Below are 22,506 nucleotides of genomic sequence, written 5' to 3'. Positions count from 1 at the left end.
CTTTTTGAACTTTTGCCATATGGCCGGCGCTTCAGAGCCGCAAATACCAAGACAGTCAGGAACAAGAACAGTTTCTTCCCCCAGGCAATCTACCTCATGAACAGTTAAATGTTCCCCACTTATGCAATAAAAATGTGTAATATCCACAGGTGCACATAACTGGTACGCAGGTACACATGTGCGACAAAAATCAGGAATGCGTAATGCCACTTGTGTTACTCTGCACCTTTGCGTACTGACCGATCTTTTCATCTAAACTTACAACTTACATGTTACTTGTCAACTACTGTCAGCGATGTCCAAAAAGCAACAGACATTAAGCAGCTTCTTTGGCATTTCGCCACCTACAAAGAAACGCCAACTGGTGCCAGAGTCGAAAAAAGACTTCTTTCGGAAAAGTGTCTCAAAGATGAGCAGTGGTTTGAAGCAAACGACGAGCACACTGAAATGTGGTGCAAGATTTGGCGCTCAAATCCACATCTAGCAGACAAAACAGGTGCGTTTTATAAAGGCTCAAAGAATTTCAACCATCCTTTATTTGACAAACATGAAAAGAGCAAGGAGCACACGAATGTGGAGCAAAACATTGCTAATAAACATGCTAGCCAAGAAGAAATGTCCAGTTGCACACTTGCCAGATGGCAAGAAAAGCTGAATGAAGAACAGCGGCAAGCTCTGTTTAATATTTTTCTCCTAACCTTCCATAAAGCTAAACACGCACATCCCATGTCTTTTTATACTGAGGATATTCCGTTACTGAAGCAGCTAGGAGTAAATGTCGGAGGTGCTTATCATTCACGTGAAGGGGCACACGGATCATTCAAAGCATCGCCCATGCTATCAGGAGTTACGAGCCAAGTTGCAGTCTGCTGAATTTTGGGGGTTGCTTTTTGATGGATCTGAGGACATCACAAAAACTGAGCAGGAAATGGTTTACATTGTGTTTGTGTCCAGCAACGGATAGTTTACCTCAGACTTTATTGGACTGATTGAATTGGGTGCTGACCGAACTGCGCAGGCCATAACAGACAGACTTCTGAGACTTTTCCGGGAAACAGGCTTGGATGACTGGACAACAAAATTGGTAGCTGTGTGCACAGACGGGGCTGCTGTCAACATCGGTATGTACAACGGCGTTGTGCCAAAACTCCGGCGACTTGCTGCAGTTGGAGACTCCCTTGTGCACATTTTGTGCACCGCACACACACTGGAGAATTGCGCAAAATCAGCTGATTGCAATGTTCCTTACTGTGAGACATTTAATCGCTCTGTGGTCAAGCTGCTGCAGTTTTATTTACAAAAAGGTGGAGCAAAAAAAAACTGCTGAACTGAAGAAGCTGTGTGAAGAAAATGGGATCTCCTTTGTGAAACTGGGTAAGTTTCATAATATCAGATGGTCTGCATAGAGGCATGAAAAACTGTTAAAAAATAACAAGACTATTGCCAGCCATTAAAATGCAACTGGCTACGATTGATAACAGTGACTTGCAGCATATCTGCACTGAGCGTTTTCAGTGCTTTCTGTCAAACATGCTTGACATTAGTAACATTTTGAAAACCACATCCATTAAGTTTCAGAAGGAAAAGCTGACCATTGGAGAATGTAAGGATGAACTTATGGTTGCCATTGGACAGTTCACACTTCTGCTTGATGGTGAAGGCCACCGGGCACACACTGTTTCTAATGCTGATGCTGACAGAGACAAGACAAACTTACTGAGAGGATTAATTGAAGAGTTTGAAATCAGATATGACTCCCTCAAGTCATGTGATCATTTCTTAGTATTTGATCCTTCAACATGGCCTCAGGAAATGCAAGACCTCCACAGTTTTGGAAACACAACAGTTTGCAGCATTCTCAAGAAATGAGGCCACATTGCAACTTGACAAAGACACCACTGTGACAGAATGGATGTGCTTAAAGCAGGCAGGAAAATGCCTGGGAGCCTCTTCTGTGTATGACTTGGTCCAAATAGTAAATACAAGTAACCCAGATGCTTACTCCAACATCAACAAGGTGGTTAAGCTGTCTCTTACACTGCCTTTAAGCAGTGCAGCTTGTGAGAGAGGATTCTCACATCTCAACATAATAAAAACCAAGTACAGATCCCGTCTGTCACATGCTCGTCTCTCAGCCCTGATGCAGATTCACCTGTCAAAGCAGACCACAGAGACATTTGACCCAAATGCTGCATCTGCAGCATCTTCATCATCTACCATGCAGGAAGCTGAAGCAGAGGACAGTGGGGGTGACACTGAGGTGGGCAGTGAGGAAGATTGCACTTATTAAGACCACACTACATATGGGGTGAGTACCAAACACCATCTCCTGGTACTCACCAGAGTAACTCACCGAAAAAGTTATGTGCACCCCTGGTAATATCCTTTTATTTATTAGTTACCCCTCCATCCAAGTACATCTCTGCATCTTACTCTATTCTATTCCATAGAACTGCGGGTGTGTGTTCACAGTGTGTGTGTGTTCACTGTTGTGTGTGTGCACTTTGGATGGGTTAAATGCAGAGCACGAATTCTGAGTATGGGTTACCATACTTGGCTGTATGTCACATCATCACTCATCATCATCATCATCATCACTTGTTTGCATTATCTTTATTTGATCCAATTGTTTCTTTAATAGAATACTGTATGATTTGTACTATGTAATTTTTAATTTTTCTAGTATGTATTTTTAATTATATTTTCTTTTAGGGTGACTTGTAACATCTTGTCCAGGGACTACGGATGTAAAATAGCCTTTGGCTAATTCTAGTATATTAACAGGAATGTTTTATTAATGTCCCTATCAACTAAATAAAAAAACAAAACAAAACAAAAAACAAAACAAGCTGCCATCGTTTTTTTTTTTTTTTTAATTACAAATAATTTGATATACATTATTAATGGAAGTCACTGATTTTGTCTTATGTTGTGGTGTTTGTTGATTGTATATGGTTTACTGCTGGCTGTGAAACAAATTGTTCTCTGGGGTTAATAAAGTTGACCTTGACCCTTGTCCCTTGACCCTAACCTAAGTTAGTAACCTAAGAGAGCTGCTACGTGAATCACCCCCGTGAACTGACTGAAGCTCTTATATCATCACACCAATGCACTGCATAGTTTCACTTATGCCTCATAAGAGTGTGATCGTGCCATATTACCTCAGAGTTTATATTATGAAGAAAGCACTAAAAGTTGAAGAAAAGTAAGAGAATGGCCATCAATGCAGCATCTCATTCACTATTTAGGGAACCAGGGTTACACACACTACAGAGACGTTCATGTTCATAGGTTCACTTCTACTCTGTGGTGCTGATGCTATGAAAACAGCTAACTTTTCACACATTTGGTCAACATAAGTCTTCAAAGGCCTCACTGGGACGAGACCACAGGGCTGCACGTCACTCTCAGACTCCAAAAGCACTTGATGAGAGTGAAATGGTTGAAGGAACCTGAGTGACATACCAAGGCCTAGATCATAGTAAGACCTTAACCAGGTCAGGGGTAAAGTACACACAATAAGAGCTGATAGACAGAGCCTGCAGATCTCTGATCCTCCTGAGAGAGGATAAGACCACCACAGGGGTGCAGGAATATGTTTTAGGTTGGGGGTGCTGTGCACGTGAGGGGCGGGGGGGATGTTGGGGGAGTTTCACTAAGTGAAAATAGCTGTAGATTCGATTTAAACATAGCATGATATTCTTCTAATTACTTATTGCAAATAGTGGAAATTATTTTCACCTCAGCATTGTCATACATTATAAAAGAGTATACAATAATAACTTACTGAGTGTAAATTTAAATTTTAATTCAATAGATGCCAGCTACAGAAGGCCTCCCTACATCTACCTTAACCCTACCCAATACTTTATATTAAACTTTTTGATTATTGCCTTCACTTTTATTAAAAACAAATGCTTTTCTTATGTGATTTGAAATTTGAAAAGGGAGAAAAAATGTTCGCCAAAAAGTAGATTCGAACCCGGGTCGATCGCGTCAAAAGTAGTATGATACACACTTTATAATCTGCACCACTGAATCTGATGTCTGTCAAAAGTCTTTTGTAATCACACGTTGGTGGGTGGAGTTCGTGTAAATAGCCTAAATAGACACTCCGATTTTTTATTTATTCCCAACAGTTAAACAGTTGGCCACAGAAAAAACAGGGGGCTGCAGCACCCTCAGCACCCCCACTTCCCACTTTGGGCCACCAATAGGACCGTCTTGAGAGCCAGAGGCTTATGCAGTGCTGATGGTCTCAAACCGATGGCCTGCCAAACCTACCAGGACAATTGATAAATCCCTAGAAGGGATTCGTACAGAGTGGAGAGACCTAAGCTGTCTCCCTGTAAAAACAAGGAAACCAGGAAGCCAACGAGGCTAAATCCTAAACCCTCGATCCACTGGGACAGCCTTATGTGAAGACACTGCTGCCATAAGACCCAATCTACAGCATAAACCTGTGTGAACTAGTTTCTCTGGTTTAAACTGACTCTAACAGTCCTGAAGTGTAGAAACACAGATGTGTCCACATGGTGCGAGACTCTAAATCTACTCCTAGAAGAGTCGTCTGCTGACTCGACAACAATACACTCTTCTTCTGCTCGTACTCCAAGACTCCTCAAATGATCGAGAAGCACGACTCAGTGAGAATCTGGAAGCCCTGGAGCTGCAACAAGGCCAGAACCATGTCAAAGTCAAATAACTGTGATTATTGCAATTATGATTTTCATTTGCAAAAATGTAATTTTAACCTGAGATGTTGATATTTTTTTTCCAGAGTTGAAAAATATATGCTTTGCTCTTACAGACAAAATACAGCAAAATTTAACACCCATATCATATCACATTTTTATAAAATTAAATTTATAAAACTGATTCCACAAAAAAAGAAAAAAACAAAGAAGAAACTATTATGTTAAAAAATGCCTTGTTCCTTATATACAAGACAAATGTCATTTGTTTAACCTGACTTCCAGACACAGCCTTAGATGAAATCAACTGAAGATAAAAGATATTAAATCTCTCAAGATCTGATTAAACATCTCCACAAACAGCTTCACCAGCTTCACTCATTACTGACCAGACTGACTTTATTTCTGTCAGATGAAGCTCTAATTGAGAATTACAGAGGTTTAGATGTTGATGATTTATTGGAAATAATATTAGTTCTTACAATATTGAGATAGTTGACAGCCATCCTAGACCTTCATTAGTAAAGTAATGAATTAATGATATCAGTTGTAGTGTTTTGTGGAGATCTCACTGTTGAGGTTTGGAGACATGTTTCTGCTGTGTGTGGGATTCAGTAGAGCAGAGATAATCTCTGAACCCAGATTAGACTGATGATGAACTCTCACACATTCAGATGCCACTTCCTTTTTCTTCTGCTGCATAAAATGGTCAAATATTATATTAATATTAATATAACACATTTCTCTCCTCTAGTCTAAATAGTGTTGATATGGTGACCAGTAAATACAGTTTGGTCAGTGTTACATCCTAGGGGTTTTGTTTTATATAATCTGTTGTGAGAAAATGCTTGTATGCCCTGTATTGCGCGCTGTTTCTCTCTCTCACTCAGGTTATTTACCATCAGCTGCAACTCGTTGGGGAGCATGCCTGAGTCTTAGCAGAGGAGTATTAAGGCAGCACTCAGAGAAGCATGTGGGAGAGGAACACTTCTCCCCCAGCCTCAGACTGAGATTGTGGGTTTGTGTATTTTGGTGAGGACTGTGCCTATCCTTGAGTTGGGAGTGGACCTATACTCATCTGCTTGGTGCTAAGACGTGATCGGGTTTGCTGTCTAGTGTTGATTTCTCTACCTGTGGGTAATTAAAAGGTATTGTATGTAATCTTATTAGCTCTGGTCCTTCTAGATTATCTGGGAAATGTAGGGAGAGGGTGCCTTATTATTTTATACATTCTTTTTCTCCTGTTTTTTTGGTTAGAGAGGGAGCTCAGGGAAGTTCTTGTTGTTGATTTTCATCTTTGCTTTTGTACAGGGTAGATAGCTCCCTTAAACCTTAGTTAGCTCTGGTTTTCTTTGTTATTTTAGGCCTGCTCTCTCCTGAAGACTTATTCCCATCCTTTGTTAACCATTTCAATTTATAACAGAAATAAATACTTTTGCTTGTACTTGAAGCTGTGTTTTGCTTTCACTCTGAGGCTTGAGGTCGAAGTGTATCCTCCACGTAATTCGGCGTCTTTATGTTGCCCCTCTTTTTTTATATTATATCTCCTTTCTCTTTGTTACTTCCCCTCCTGACCCCTAGACTGGGAGGAGAACGTAACAAGTGGGGGCTCGTCCGTTCCCTTTAATAATAGTGTTAAGTCACTCATTTTGGGGTGTCTACTATTTTTATATAAGGCTGGTTGGCAGTTTTTTTGGTGGGGGGAGGAAACTGTGGTAGTAAGATGGAGTTTGACTTGATTAAGTTCACTCTCTCTCCTACCACGGAAGTCTTTGAGCGTTGTAGGAAAGCGGATTTAATTTGATTGCTAACTTTTTTAATATTACTGTTCCTACGGAAGCAGCGAAACATGTTATCAAGCAAGAACTGCGTGATAAACTTGAAGAAATGGGAATTCTACCAGAACCCTCTGGCAGGGAGGGGGTGTCACCCGCTATAGCAGAGGGAGCTCTGTCGGATGATGGCCCTCCTGGTGTTCCTGCCGTAGAGCCTTCTGTTGACCCAAAGTTGGCGTTAAAGATGAAAGAACTCGATTTGATGATTAAAAAAACAAGAGCATCAAACAATGCTGGTTAAATTGCGCATGATAGAGGCAGAGACTGATCGTGATATTCAATTGCGTCAGATGGGTCGAATTGAGAAGCAAGAATTGAAAAGCAAACCTGTACCTTTGCCTCGTTCACAAACTCCTTCTGCTAGCTCTCCTTCTGATGGCCATTTTGCTGCACCTCAAAATTTGCATGAGGCTGAAGCCAATGAAAATTTTGATGTAAGCAGGTACTTGAAACTGGTTCCGCCATTTAGGGAAAGCGAAGTAGATGCTTATTTCGTTACTTTTGAGCGCATAGCCGTGAAGTTGCGCTGGCCTAAAGACGTGTGGGCATTGCTTTTGCAGTGCAGCCTTTCTGGGAAAGCCCAGGACGTTTCCTCTGCCTTACCGCTAGAACAATCGCTTGACTATGACATTGTGAAGGCCGCTGTACTTAGAGCGTATGAACTAGTACCGGAGGCGTACAGACAAAGGTTCCGTTCTCACGCCAGAACTGCCAAACAGACTTATGTTGAGTTCGCCCGAGAAAAGCGCACACTTTTCGAGAAGTGGTGTCTTTCTAATCGAATCACTACTTTTGAACAGCTACAAGAGTTAATTTTGCTTGAGGATTTCAAAAGTAGTGTGCCTGAAAATGTGGTAATTCACTTAAACGAACAGAAAGTGACTTCTATCGTTGCTGCAGCTGTTTTAGCTGATGAATTTGTGTTAACGCATCGGAATGTATTCTTTACTCCACGGCGTAATGTTATGTCCTCTGTTAACGTTAATACAGACAGGGAGGCGAGACCTGTCTGGTCACACACTAAACCGGTCACACAACCAAGTTCACTTCGTAAAAACGACAAGCGAGCTTGTTTTTTCTGTCTGGATCCAAGTCACCTAATTTCTGAGTGTCGGGCTTGGAAACAGAAAACTGCTGCTTCACAGCCTAAAAGTGCAGCTTTGGTGCACACGGTCGGTAACAGTAAGGGTAGTACGGGAACCATTACGAGTGCGTATCAGCCGTTTTTACTGGATGGCACAGTGTCTCATTCGCCTGACGCGGTAGGTAGGTCGGTGAAGATTTTGAGAGACACTGGGTCTGTCCAGTCATTGATTTGCGAAAATTCATTACCGTCTCTAACCGTTTACTCCGGCACCAATATCTTAGTGCGAGGAATTGGCATGGGATGCCTTAGTTTACCATTACATGACTTGTACCTCATGTCAGACTTGGTTACTGGTCCTGTAACACTCGGAGTTTGCTCACATCTACCAGTTGATGGGGTAGATGTTATTCTAGGGAACGATCTCGCTGGTGGAGATGTTTTTTCCTAGACCTTTGGTAATTACAGAACCAGCTCAAAATAACAGTTTGTCACTTGTGCAAAAGTTTCCTGCTGCTTTTCCTGCATGTGTAGTCACGCGGGCCCAGAGAAAGAAGATAGGAGATGTTATTGATCTCTCTGAGAGCTTCTTAGTTGATTCAGATGATCGCAACTTGACACCAGAGAAGGCAGGTATTACGAAAACCTGCGAGGTAGATTATGTACCTGAACTGAAAACTGTATTGGGAGTGGGCAGGGAACCATTGGCTGCTGCTCAGAGAACAGATCCCTCTTTAGCAAGCTGTATTGAGTCTATTGTGAATCTCAAAAGAAAACCTCACGATAAGGTGAAGTACTTTTGGGAAGGGGAAGTTTTAATGCGGAGATGGAGACCCATTGCTCGTTCGTTCTTCTCTCAACACAGTTCATCAAATCGTTCTGCCTCAACCGTATAGGGAGCCTGTACTGAAAATCGCTCATGAGCATGTACTCTCCGGTCACTTGGGAGTTACCAATACATACAAACGAGTGTCACGCTACTTTTTTTGGCCAGGGCTAAAATCAGCTGTGTCCAAGTTCTGCCGCTCGTGTGCTGCCTGTCAAATAGCTGGTAAACCGAACCAAAAACTGCCAGTTGCTCCCTTGCGGCCTATTCCTGTTATGCGAGAACCTTTTGAGCGCCTGTTATTAGACTGCGTAGGTCCTCTGCCTAAGTCTAAATCTGGTCACGAATACATACTGTCTATAATGTGTACTTCTACACGATTCCCCGAAGCAATCCCCTTGCGCTCCACGAAAGCCCACATCATTGTTCGTCAGCTGATCAAGTTTTGTACTGTCTTCGGATTGCCAAAGGTCATACAAACTGATCAGGGTACAAATTTCACCTCAAAATTGTTTTCACAGACTCTAACTCAGTTTGGAATCAAGCATAAACTGTCAAGTGCATTCCATCCTCAATCTCAAGGTGCTGTGGAAAGGTTCCACCAAACGCTAAAGACGATGCTGCGGACTTACTGTTTTTCTAGTGGTAAAGATTGGGCAGAAAGTTTACCCTTCTTGATGTTTGCGATTCGAGAAGCAGAGCAGGAATCACTTGGATTCAGTCCTGCCGATCTCGTCTTTGGTCATACGGTGCGGGGCCCTCTTAAAGTGTTAAGCGAGCAGTTGTTGGCTAAGGATGCAATGCCTGTCACAGTCCTGGACTATGTAAGCTCATTTAGAGAACGGTTGCACAGAGCTTGTGACCTGGCTAGAGAACATTTGACCGCAACCCAATCTAAAATGAAAGCCTGGTACGACAAAAAAAGAGTGTTTCTCGTAGTTTCCAACCAAACGACGAAGTTCTTGTACTTCTACCTGCGCCTGGTTCGTCCCTCCATGCTAAGTTCACAGGTCCTTATTCTGTAAAAGAAAAACTTAGTGACACAGACTATGTTGTCAGCACTCCTGATAGGCAGCGTAAAACCAGGGTATGCCACATTAACATGTTAAAGAGATTTGTTCGTGACTCTAAGCCTGATCCTCCATGTAATCTTGTGACTACACCTTTACCGGTTGCTTTAGCTGAAGCTGTTGAACAAGATGGTAAAGGATTACTAAACTCTGCTGTATTGAAAGATACTACCTTCCTTTCTTTCTCATCTAGAACCTGAGGAAGCCAGTCAGACTATGCAACTAATGCATCGGTATTTACCTCTGTTCTCTGATGTGCCAGGGAGAACTACAGTTCTTGAACATGACATCGATGTAGGTTTTGCTAAACCAATCAAACAGCACTCCTACAGAGTTAACCCAACTAAACGCCACATAATGAAAACCGAAGTCGAGTACATGTTACAGCATGGTCTGGCTCAGCATAGTCAGAGCCCGTGGAGCTCACCCTGTCTATTAGTCCCAAAGGCAGATGGCACATACCGATTTTGTACTGATTTTCGCAAGGTAAACGCAGTGACGAAACCTGACTCCTTTCCGCTCCCCCGTATGGAGGATTGCGTAGACAGAGTAGGATCAGCCAGATTTGTAACAAAGCTTGACTTGCTAAAGGGGTATTGGCAAGTGCCACTAACCACCCGTGCTGCAGAAATCTCTGCATTTGCTACTCCAGATCACTTCCTGGAATATTCTGTCCTTGCCTTCGGAATGAGAAATGCTCCAGCCACCTTTCAAAGGTTGATGAAAATTGTGTTAGGTGACGTACCAAATTGTGATGCATACCTTGACGACATTGTAGTCTATAACGAATCATGGGGAGACCATATTGAAACCCTGGAGATGGTCTTTGAAAGGTTAAAACGTGCTTCGCTAACCTTGAATCTGTCTAAGTGTGAGATAGGGAAAGCTACAGTAACCTACCTCGGGAAAAAGGTAGGACATGGTTGGGTGAAACCTGTTGAAGCTAAAGTGGAAGCTATTCTTAAGTTCTCAAAGGGTCAGTTATCCTACAGCACAATCGAAAAGGAAGCTTTGGCTTTATTGTGGGCCTTACAACATTTTGAGGTTTATGTTGGGAGTAGTGCTCTACCTGTAATTGTGTATACAGACCATAATCCTCTAACTTTTTTATCCAACATGTCTTCCTCTAACCAGCGGTTTGCTGCGCTGGGCTCTCAAGCTTCAAGATTTTAATCTCCAGGTCCAGCACATCAAAGGCACCGACAACATTGTAGCCGATGCGCTGTCCAGATCTGTTGGGATGGCAACTTAGGTGACGTGTATGTTGGGGATGGTGGTACAGAAACCTTATAGAACCCTGGTCTGTAATCTTCGTGGTGGGGGTGTTACATCCTAGGGGTTTTGTTTTATATAATCTGTTGTGAGAAAATGCTTGTATGCCCTGTATTGCGCGCTGTTTCTCTCTCTCACTCAGGTTAATTACCATCAGCTGCAACTCGTTGGGGGAGCATGCCTGAGTCTTAGCAGAGGAGTATTAAGGCAGCACTCAGAGAAGCATGTGGGAGAGGAACACTTCTCCCCCAGCCTCAGACTGAGATTGTGGGTTTGTGTATTTTGGTGAGGACTGTGCCTATCCTTGAGTTGGGAGTGGACCTATACTCATCTGTTTTGGTGCTAAGACGTGATCGGGTTTGCTGTCTAGTGTTGATTTCTCTACCTGTGGGTAATTAAAAGGTATTGTATGTAATCTTATTAACTCTGGTCCTTCTAGATTATCTGGGAAATGTAGGGAGAGGGTGCCTTTTTATTTTATACATTCTTTTTCTCCTGTTTTTGGTTAGAGAGGGAGCTCAGGGAAGTTCTTGTTGTTGATTTTCATCTTTGCTTTTGTACAGGGTAGATAGCTCCCTTAAACCTTAGTTAGCTCTGGTTTTCTTTGTTATTTTAGGCCCTGCTCTCTCCTGAAGACTTATTCCCTTCCTTTGTTAACCATTTCAATTTATAACAGAAATAAATAGTTTTGCTTGTACTTGAAGCTGTGTTTGCTTTCACTCTGAGGCTTGAGGTCGAAGTGTATCCTCCACGTAATTCGGCGTCTTTATGTTGACCCTCTTTTTTTTTTTTATATCTCCTTTCTCTTTGTTACTTCCCCTCCTGACCCCTAGACTGGGAGGAGAACGTAACAGTCAGGCTAGTCTGTGTGGAAACTTTTAAACTGTGTGTTTCAACTAAGCAGGTGTTAGTTTCTGCTCTTATCTCCACTAATGTGCTCACATACTGCAGATTCATTTCATGGAAATTTCAATTGAACTGAATTCAAAAGAATGTTAGAAACTGTAAGTTGTTTGGTTGATGTAATTAAAATTGGATAATTTTAATTGAGTTTATTAAACCGGCTGAACGTATGCCTCTGCTATAACTGAAAGATCAAGTTTTATGACGTGCAGCAGAAGAAAAAGGAAGTGGCATCTGAATGTGTGAGAGTTCATCATCAGTCTAATCTGGGTTCAGAGATTATCTCTGCTCTACTGAGTACCACACAGAAGAAACGTTTCCAAACCTCAACAGTGAGATCTCAGCTCTGAAAACACTACGACTGCTATCATTAATTCATTACTTTACAATCTCAATATTGTAAGAACAAATATTATTTCCAATAAATCATCAACATCTAAACCTTTGTAATTCTCAATTAGAGCTTCATCTGACAGAAATAAAGTCAGTCTGGTCAGTAATGAGTGAAGCTGGTGAAGCTGTTTGTGGAGATGTTTAATCAGATCTTGAGAGATTTAATATCTTTTATCTTCAGCTGATTTCATCTAATACTGTGTCTGGAAGTCAGGTTAAACAAATGATAATTGTCTTGTATATAAGGGGTGTCCAGATTCTCACTGAGTCGTGCTTCTCGATCATTTGAGGAGTCTTGGAGTACGAGCAGAAGAAGAGTGTATTGTTGTCGAGTCAGCAGACAACTCTTCTAGGAGTGGATTTAGAGTCTCGCACCATGTGGACACATCTGTGTTTCAACACTTCAGGACTGTTTGAGTCAGTTCAAACCAGAGAAACTAGTTCACACAGGTTTATGCTGTAGATTGGGTCTTATGGCAGCAATGTCTTCACATAAGGCTTTCACAGTGGATCGAGGGTTTAGGATTTAGCCTCGTTGGCTTCCTGGTTTTTACAGGGAGACAGCTTTGGCCTTCCAAAAGAGGATGATATTTGCTTCATCATGCCTGGAGCTGATCTGTGCTGGTTGCTGAGGAAATACATCAACTCCACGCTGTGGAATCGCTGGATCGGCTTTCACTGTGGACGAAGCGGAGTCCAGCCCGGGGTCATCATGTGTGGTTACCCGCCGGCCGAGCCGTTCCCAAGCAGACCTCCGCTCACTTTAGTCCACCGTGTGTGACGCTGTGTTTTGTTGTGAAAGTGAAACTACTTTGTTTGCTCTTCCAAAAGAGGGCACAACTTACTACACTGTTCCAGAACAGTTCAAACCAAATATTCAGATGTGTGCTGTGCATTTTATGTAGAATAAGGACTGTTTCCTGATCTGCCAGCTGTTCTGACTCACAGACTGTAAGTTTTTTATATTTAAAGAATTTGCCACTGACGATTTAATCATGAGTTTTGAGCAGTGTAGAGTAGATATTGTTTTATGTTTATGCAGCGCGATGCAACGCAACGCGTAAAAAGACAGTATAAGTCATTATAATCAGTAACTATGTCCACACTGGATGCAACAGATGCTTCATTTGTAATGGGTTTTAGCGTAACATTTCCGTCACACACTTGAGGTATTCGGTCAATCACAATGCACTGGATAGCTGGCCAATCAGAGCACACATCGCTTTTCAGAACAATGAGCTTTGTAGAAATCAACGTGTTTCAGAAAGGTGGGGCATAGAGGAGCCTGTGGCTCAGTGGTAGAGCATTGCGTTAGCAGCACAAAAGGTTGTGGATTAAATTCCCAGGGAACACACATACTGGTAAAACAAATTATATCCTGAATGCACTGGAAGTTGCTTTGGATAAAAGTGTCTGCTAAATGCATGACTGTTTTTTAACCTTAAACCACATAAACACATTGCATTACACCAAATACACAAAATTATGTTATTTTTAGCAGCATTATATGACCCCTTCAATTATTTTAGTGTGCCTACCCCATCTGACGATAATTGGTCCTTTGAGGGTTCTGTGAACAACAAAACAATCAAACTCAGCTTTTTCATCCTCCTGGATAATCACACTCTTCTTCATCTGGAAGGTCCCATCATGGTTTGGTCTGATTCCTGTGGATTCAAGCTCATCTTCAGGCAGAGGTGAGCGATATTTCCTGATGGTCAACATCATGTCTTTGGGGTGGAAGCCAGTGGCCAGACAGGTGAGTTTCAGCTTGGTTTTGTCTCTGATAGACCTTTTTGCAAACACATGAACATCTGGAGGAGCTGAAAACACAGTGATCAGTTTATTAGTCAGTTGCATCTGCAGCAGATCATCAAACAAATAGAAATACATTTACTCACAGCCGTTTCTGAACTCCTCGTCTGCATATTCTCTGAATTTGTTGAGCCAGTCCACACACTCTTTCTCCAGGTATCCGTTGGTGTATTGGTTTAGGATCGGCTCATTGTCCCATTTTCTCTTGGTTGGTACAACTGGGGCGACCCACTGAGACTCTTTATCATCAAAAGACAGCAAGTTTTCTCCATCATAGCCGTACTCATCAATGCCTTTGGAAAACTTCACTTCATCTCCTTGTTTCTCAATCTCACAACCGTGTCTCCACTGAAGAACATGAAGATCTGAAGAGGACACAAAATGTCTGTGAGATGAAAATATAAATGGATTGATCATGTGTATATGCAGGTTAAACTGTGTGAATGTTTCTCACCTGATTCATCGCGTCTCATGCGTTTCATCAGAATATCAACATTCACATTAAACCACTGTTCTTTGCTCTTTCTGGACTGGGTGCCTTTTTCCCAGTAATCCTCCTGCATTTTCTCTTTCATCCAGCGCTGTCTGGGAATCATTCTCTGTTCCTTACTATTGTAATAGTCGATTTCTCTGTCATCTAGCAGACCCATAGCAGTGAACTGATAGATGCCCGGCTGATCGACAGGTTTGGACAAAGCCGTGTAAATGTAATACAGCGAGTGTTTCTCTGCAAGGAAAAGCAATACAGCTGAACTAAACTACTTTCACGAGTCATGATCTTCACACAGTTATTAAAAATGAACTAAATCAACACAGATTTACCTCGTTTGAACAATGACACTGCTGTTTTTTAATCTGAAAAGCACTATGAACTATAAATAATGTGACTTGATAAAAACCAAAAACAACTTTTAAGCTTGGTTTTTTAAATAGTTTCTTCGCAAAAAGTTTCTATTTTTTTACTCTTTTTTTTAGGTTTGAACATTGCCCTAACTTTCAGCTAATGTTTTCTTGAACGTTCCCCATAACCTCTTCGAAGTTTACTAAATATTTACTCTAAATTATGCACTATGGTGTAACCACTACATGGCTGTATAGCAGGTAGTTGCTGCGAACATTGTTTTTAAACATAATTACTTACTTGTATTAGATTCTGCATTTGGTTATATACAGTATTTAGATTATAAAGACTGCTTTTTGTAAAAGCTGATATTTAAATGTTAATTTGAAGTGTCAGTTTTTGCATTATTATTGCAGTCAAATCTGAACACAGGGAACACATTTTGTAACTCATACTAGCTACATATAATAACTTGATTAGTTACATGAAAGTAATCAGAATCAGTGGCGTGTCCACAAGGGTGGCACGTAGTGGCAACTGCCACCCTAAAAATGAGCTTTGCCACCCCAGTTGCCACCCCAAAGCAGCGTATGTGATCGAAATGCATTGAGAGCGGAACAGCGTGATTTTGACTGAAGCGGGGATTTTTTGGATGTTGGAGAATTCAGAGTGCTCCATTAACGCTCAATCACTAGCACAATTAATGCCGTAACTACAGCCGTTCTTAACTAGTTCTGCCTACAAGGATTGTACTGCACACACACACACGTACAGGCATACATAACGGATCACTCACACACAGAAACAAACAATACTGTCAACGCTGCCCTGTGATTTGTCAATAAAAATGCTTACAAACAGATAAATTATAGCAAAAATGTATTTGTGTTTTGAAGTAATCAAAATCCACAGCTTCACTATTAGTAGAGAGACGCTGCACAGACAGGGATGACTAATTTACTCGTAATCACACTCTCAGAAATGCATTCAAATAAATGTCATTTTACTGTGCTTCTCTGTATTTTCAAAAAGCTGCAATGACAGATGAAACTTTTAATTCTGATAATCTTTGAATCCTTTAATGTACACTTAGCCTACTTGAAAAGAAAATAACACATTAATTTTTATTTTTGTTATCATCATCATCATCATTATTATTACTATTCATTCCTTCATTCATTAATTTGTTCTTATCAGATCTGCTCAAGGGCTCTTAAGTTTAGGCTACTTTTCCAGAGAAAACTGCACTGCATTTAACATACAGGCCTACATTTCTCGATCTAACCCATGATTCTGATGAGCAACATTTTACATATTTCTTTAATAAAAGTTTATAAATAATCAAAAGATAAACAAAGAAGGGTTTTTTCTGTTGTTGTTTAGAATTTTAAATGAGCTCAAAATATGATCAAGTAAGTAGCTCCATAAATCACTCACCCTGACATTACTGTTATAGAGAGTTAATGCATTAAAATGAGGACAGCTCAACTCACATTTAGCAGGAAATTAAACTCTTCATACTCTTCATACTTCAATACAAAACAGTGCTGAACTGTGACAACAAGTATTTTTTAAAATGTCATAACAGTGATTTTCTAATGTCTAATAAATCCAACAGCATAAAGTGAAAATAACTATATAAGGGAATGGAAACGGCAAGTGAATACTTGAATCTTTGACACTTTTTCACCATTGATTTGCAGAAGATTTTCTGTGAGGGTTAATGTTAGACAGTGCTGGGAAGGTAATAGGTTACAGGTTACCCTATTTAAAATGTAATAAGTTGCGTAACTATTTCAGTTGCTTTATTAAAGTAATGTAATAGATTACATTTGATTACTTTTCTAAATGTAAATTATTTTAAACTGTTAATCAAAATCCAACATTTAAAACAGGCAGGGTAAACCTTACAGTAGAACTCAACACTGATTATTGGCAGACTTTCAAAAGCCTTCATCACTTAAATTAAGATTATAATAATTTAATTTTAAACCACAGCCACCACAAAATCAGACTTTAGCACCTTTTTTACTTTGAGATCAATCTGATTCTGGTTAATTTCTGATCATTCTGGTTAAATACAGGTTTAAAATCATAACAAGAAATAGTTTGATAGCTATGATATAGTGTTTTTAAAATCAAATCTTTTCACAGCTATGACAGGAAACACTGGCATCTAACAATGCCTTGGGGAGGAAAAGACAGTTCATCTTAAAGCATATGCATAAACCCAAATAGGAATTAAAACAGTTATTGAATAAGCGTGCATCTTATTCTGTGTACTAAACTCCTGAAACATTGGTGCCTCGTATTTTAGAGCAGTCAATCTAATTATGAAATAAATCAATCAAATCTTTTATCAAATCGTTCACATTTTCACAAGTAACTGTAATTTAATTTAATTTTTTTCAGTAACTGTAACAGATTGCACTTATATTTATTTTGTAATTAAATTATGTAATTCGTCACATAGTTACTCCTCAACACTGGTGTTAGGGAATAGAATATATGGGGAGTACAAACACTGATCTATATTTGCCACCCCAAGTATAAAATCCTGGACACACCCCTTCTCAGAATAAATATTGACTCAGCGCGACAAGGGTAATATTCCGAAATATATTACTGAGTGTTTATCTAGCTAACTTATATAAACAGAGATGTGGTCTGTGGTCGAGTAGTTTGAAAAACTTCACATCGCTGTCAGCTATTGATAGATTCATATTCTAGTAGCTTTAATTGTTCCATGGTAAAAATTATTTACATTGCCAAAGCAATGGTAAACTCTGACCCAGTGCTGTTGAGCATTATCAAATTAATAGTCGACAGAGAATCAGACAGTGTTTAAACAGGCGAGAGCGAGGCTTTGTGTGGAAGGCGCGTGCTGGAGAAGCGCGTACAGAGGCGCGCAGAAGGAGGACAGAACAAACCCACAATAATTTATGATTCCTGTTTTCGTTTTATATTACACTTAACCCTGGCTTAACGGTCTTTTTTCAGCTATAAAGTAGGAATTAACTGATAATTCTACATTTTATTAAATGCTGTAGGCTTCAACTAATTTCAGAGCTCTTTATTGATCATTGCACATACACACACACAAACACACACACACACACACAAAAAAAAACAAACAAACACATTTAAATAGAAAGAAAAAAAAAAACATCTGCAATGTTTTAATTGAAAGATTCGTTAATAAAATCTTAAAATAGCCTATAGAGAAAGTTATATATATATATAATGTAGCATGCATTTCTTCTCAAATTGTATTTCTTTCGTTACAAAGATGTTTTTAATCTTGTTACTTTCAGTTACCTTCTCTAATAAGTCCAGCTACTTTAAATTATTTACCTGCTTGAAGTGAAGGTGAAGCCCCATAAAGCAGAAAAACACAAAGCAGAACAAAGATCTTCGTCGCCACACTCATTTCCATGACTGAAAGGCTTTAAGCCTCTGTAATCTTTTTCCAATTTTTATATCGTTGAAAGCAAGAGCTCACAGCAACAGAAAACTAGTTACAGAGAATAGCGGTAGATGTTTTAACCAATAAGAAAACAGAACGATGACATCATGCGTATCTGGGGAGAAATGGAGAGGTTTAAAGCCGTGTAAATGTAATACAGCGAGTGTTCCTCTGCAATTAAGAGAAATAAATTGTGTTTTAAATAACTATTCACCAGTTTAAATGTGATAAAAGCGCAGGAGAAAGCAGGTCAAACGTGTGAAGCTCGGACAGAGAAAGAACCAAATCGACTGAATCTCTTATGATAATATATTAAGCTAGATCTGTTCTCTGAGAGACATTATAGTAAACAAAATCCCAAGATTCTCTTCTGGATATGATGATTTTTTTTTTTTTTTTTATCCATTGGGGTCTTTGGTTAAGTTCATTTGAGACATAATAATCCTGTAATAAATTATCGTAAATATCTATCTATATAATTAGGGCTATAGTTTAATATTTCATATACTATGTTACCACACATTTATATTCAAATGTAAATTCTCTCACTACAAAGCCGTTTTAGATCAGGAAACGTAAACGTCTTTCACTTTCATTCTCTGTATAAACGCACCTGCTCCAACTGAAGTCCAATTAAGAAGAAAAACACACAGCAGAGCGCAGATTTTGTCGAAACCCCCGGCCATGATTGAAACTAATTTAAGTAAGTGTGAATTTAACCGAGGTTTACATCGTTTCTTCAATCACGTCTGAACACAATAACTGCCAAAAGCAGAATGACGGTTTATCCTCGTGAAAAATTCTACATAATTTATACTGTAGCTACACAAGGTCTAGTATGTTTCGTTTCTGTGAGACGTTTGCAGTGTAATAGTGATTTTATTCGATTGGTAACAGCCCGTAGTGTCTTCTAATTTAATTTATTAATATTAAGAGAGAACGTGGTTTTTCTTTTAAAAGTAAAAATTCCCCTGGAAATCATTTTACAGAGTGCAAAATTGTATTTTGATGGAGGATATCTGACACTGTTAAAGACATTTATTTCCTGAATGTTTGCACACAAGACAATATGCATCATTCATCAGATATTCATAAGCGTGTATTCAGCACGTTTTCAAAGTGAATAACTCAAAAATACTTTCAGGAGGTTCAATTAAAGATTAGTAAGTCAAGTCACATTTTATTTCCATAGCACTTGATACAATACAGATCACAAAGCAACTTCACTGTAATAAACAGGAAAATAATAACATTTCGATGTATCAGAATAAAAGGCACATATTCAGCAGTCAGTTGAAATGCTGTTCTTACATCCTGCTGTTATAATAATACTTGTAACATACAGATACTCAAGTTAAGCACAGATACATCAGAGATCTTGAACTGTGATTCTGATGCAGTGAAATAATCGATCTCTACTCCATTACAACAGTGTGAACAATTTATATCACTTTTGAGTCCAGATTTGGAGAAATGTAGCATCGCATCAGTGTCTCAGCAATGAATGCTCAGCAGTGAATGGGTGCCGTCAGAATGAGAGTCCAAACAGCTGATAAAAACATCACAATAATCCACAAGTAATCCAGTTTCAGTTTTATTCGTTATTCAGAACATTATTTCCTTATAGTAATATCTCACCCTATATTGTCATATTTAAACCGTGTGTGCTCCTCATTTGAGAGTCACATTCATGGTCTTCGCGATCAAAAGTGACCGGACACCTGAAATGTAACTTTTTTTTTTCTTCAGTAAAATCAATCTAATATATTTTTGTTCAATAATATTTTATTTTGTATTTTGAGAGAATTTTATGGTACTAATTGATATTTATGCAATAATTATGAAGATTTTCCCCCCTTTGAAAATAGTAAATAATAATAATAATAATAATAATAATAATAATAATAATAATCAACATTTTTTACAAATTATTTTTCAATTAATGCAGTATTTGAGATTAAAATAGAGACTAGGCCTTTAAAATCCAATTTTTTGGAAGGCAGAGTAGCACCTCCTGGCGAGAGCAAAAAAACCCTGTGATTTTATGGTGTAACCACTAGATTCCTGTATAGGACTCTATACTGTATATGTAGTGTGTGTGTTTGTGTGTGTGTAAAATGGCACAGCTTCTTAAATAGCTGAATGGACACTCTTAACATCAGTCAGTCAAGCATTATATTATGATAATTAAGCACTATTTAATTACAGAATTAGTGATTAGAACTAAAACTTGGTAACCCGTTATGAATGCATATTTGTCATTTTAAATGAACTTAGGACTAGTGGTGGTGTTTAAGATACTGTTGGTCATAGATAATAGTAATTATTAGGGCTGCACAATAAATCGCATGTGTTGGGCTGGGTGGTCCCCGACTTCTTCGCCGTGGCCCGTTCTGGGTGGTGCGGCCTGGCGTCCTGGTAGGGAGGAGGAGCTTTTCGAACCCTGGCCAGTCCCGTCCCAGGAGCAGCGGCACAGGGAGATCTGACACAATTCCCACTTCTACAGCCCAGGCCCCAGGTTCCGCTGAAATCCGAACCGTGGGGGCCGGCACATAGCGGGTGTCGCCATGCATGCAGGTAAGCGGTATCTATGATTTTTGTTCGGGCTGAGGCTTCACCAAGGTAGGTTGTACTAGGGTGACTGCACTGCCAGAATCCAACAAGGCCCAAACGGGTTTGCCGTCTAGCTTCAACATCCGGCAGGGCCCCGCGGAAGGTCCTTCGTGGTGCAGGAGGCACCCGGCCATCCAGGCTCGGGCCGACGGTACTGGGGGTTCAGTGGGCATTGGCTCGTCGACGGGGTCGGGGACCGCAGGTCTGCTGACTGGTCGTAGTGCACCTTCGAGCGGACGCCGCTCCATCACCCTGCGGGGCGCCAGGCCCACTCTCTCCCCTGCCTCACGGGCGTTCGCCGCTTCTGCCAGCTCGACTGCTTCGACAAGGCTGCCGATGTCCTGAGGGTTCTTCATACTGACTGGGCGTGGCAGGGCAGCACTCGTAACAGCCGATCAACAATGACCTTCTCCGTTACTTGATCTGTGGTAGGGGACCCGATGAGGAGCCATAGGTGAGCCATTCGGGCGAGTTGAGCAGCTTGAGTTCTTACCGACTTCTGTTTGTCGTACGTCCACTGATGGAATTGTTGAGCGGCACACAACGGAGACAGCCCCACCCGGGCGAGAATCTCAGCCTTCAGCTCCGCATACTGTTCATTCCTGGGCGCCTGTAGTGCATAATAGGCCCAATGTGCCTCTCCAGTGAGGAAGGGGGCAATGATGCTGGCCCAATCCACCAGAACCCACCCCTCTCGAGCTGCAATAACCCCGGAGGGTGATTTATTTACACACACAACTGATCACACGTGCTCGGGTGACTGGTGCAGGCTTTCACTCTGTGCTCATGGGGTGCGGTGCTGTGGTGAATGTCGCTCTCCTGGGGCACCGTCTGAGTCTGTGAATTAGCAGACAAACAAAGACTTTCGTTAGTGTCTCCTGGAGCTTCGGTGCAACTCTCCTCGGAAGCCTCTTTCTCTGGCTTTTGTAGCCGGCGGGGACGAGCTCCAGGTGCGCCACTCATCACGCACAGGTGTCGTGATTGTGTGATCAGTGTGGGGGCGGCGTTTCCAGGGGGCCCTGAACTGGAACCGGGATACTCGCCACAACACACACAAACTTGTTTTGACCTCATGTTGTGTTCTGGTTACTTTGACCCGGAGAGGATTTTCTTTTTCCTAAAAACACTAATTAATGTTAAAGCATTGCATTGGACCAAAACTTAGTGATTTTGCACACACAGGGTTTAACAACAATCCCCTCCCCCCACCAAATTTTTTTTATTACGTTTGTTGCACTTATGGTGTTGGCACTCAAAAATGACCGGCCCACGAAAAATTTGGGTTGGGTTGGGTTTGTCCCGTAGCTAATTTTACACAATGATTACAAAATTAATCTAAAAAGGTTTTTATTTATTTTTATTTAATGAAAAAAAAAAATAGCCTTATTAAACAAACTATTATTTTTAAGCTTTTTTTTTTTCTTCTGGGGCCTGAAATTTGGGTCAATACTGCTAATTAAACTATTTTGCTGAATATGTTTTTTGTGCTGGCACCTTGTCTGGTTTAGGACTGTCATGGATAAATAACCGCCCGTAGGTGGCAGCAAATCCCTGTTTTTAATAAATTATTTACTGAATCATTCAAATTAAACGATTCGTTCAGAACGACTGAATCGATTAGAAACGAAACAAGTAAATGGACCGTTGAATCATTGGCTCACATGATTTGTTCATAAACAGATTCATTCAATTAT

At 40.4% G+C, this 22,506-nt stretch overlaps 1 protein-coding gene across 1 annotated transcript; it reads right to left on the bottom strand.

Moving 5' to 3' along the window:
• Positions 1 to 13,565: 13,565 nt before the first annotated feature.
• Positions 13,566 to 18,268, bottom strand: LOC109074733 (H-2 class I histocompatibility antigen, Q10 alpha chain-like). Its single transcript, XM_042733761.1, has 4 exons — positions 18,088 to 18,268; positions 14,347 to 14,619; positions 13,979 to 14,257; positions 13,566 to 13,900 (listed from the first exon to the last, which is right to left on the bottom strand). Exons 1-4 carry the CDS (start codon positions 18,167 to 18,169, stop codon positions 13,581 to 13,583), a joined length of 954 nt encoding a protein of 317 aa, XP_042589695.1. The 5' UTR covers positions 18,170 to 18,268; the 3' UTR covers positions 13,566 to 13,580.
• Between the last annotated feature and the right edge of the window lie 4,238 nt (positions 18,269 to 22,506).

Source organism: Cyprinus carpio, chromosome A3 (assembly GCF_018340385.1).
Source record: "Cyprinus carpio isolate SPL01 chromosome A3, ASM1834038v1, whole genome shotgun sequence".
Taxonomy (NCBI): Eukaryota; Metazoa; Chordata; class Actinopteri; order Cypriniformes; family Cyprinidae; genus Cyprinus; species Cyprinus carpio.
This window is presented reverse-complemented; position numbering and strand designations above follow the sequence as displayed.

Coding starts and splice junctions, on each gene's coding strand:
- LOC109074733 (XM_042733761.1), bottom strand. CDS start 18,169: ATGGAAATGAGTGTGGCGACGAAGATCTTTGTTCTGCTTTGTGTTTTT. Junction 14,258..14,346: donor CATGAGACGCGATGAATCAG/GTGAGAAACATT, acceptor TGTCCTCTTCAG/ATCTTCATGTTCTTCAGTGG. Junction 13,901..13,978: donor CGAGGAGTTCAGAAACGGCT/GTGAGTAAATGT, acceptor CTGTGTTTTCAG/CTCCTCCAGATGTTCATGTG.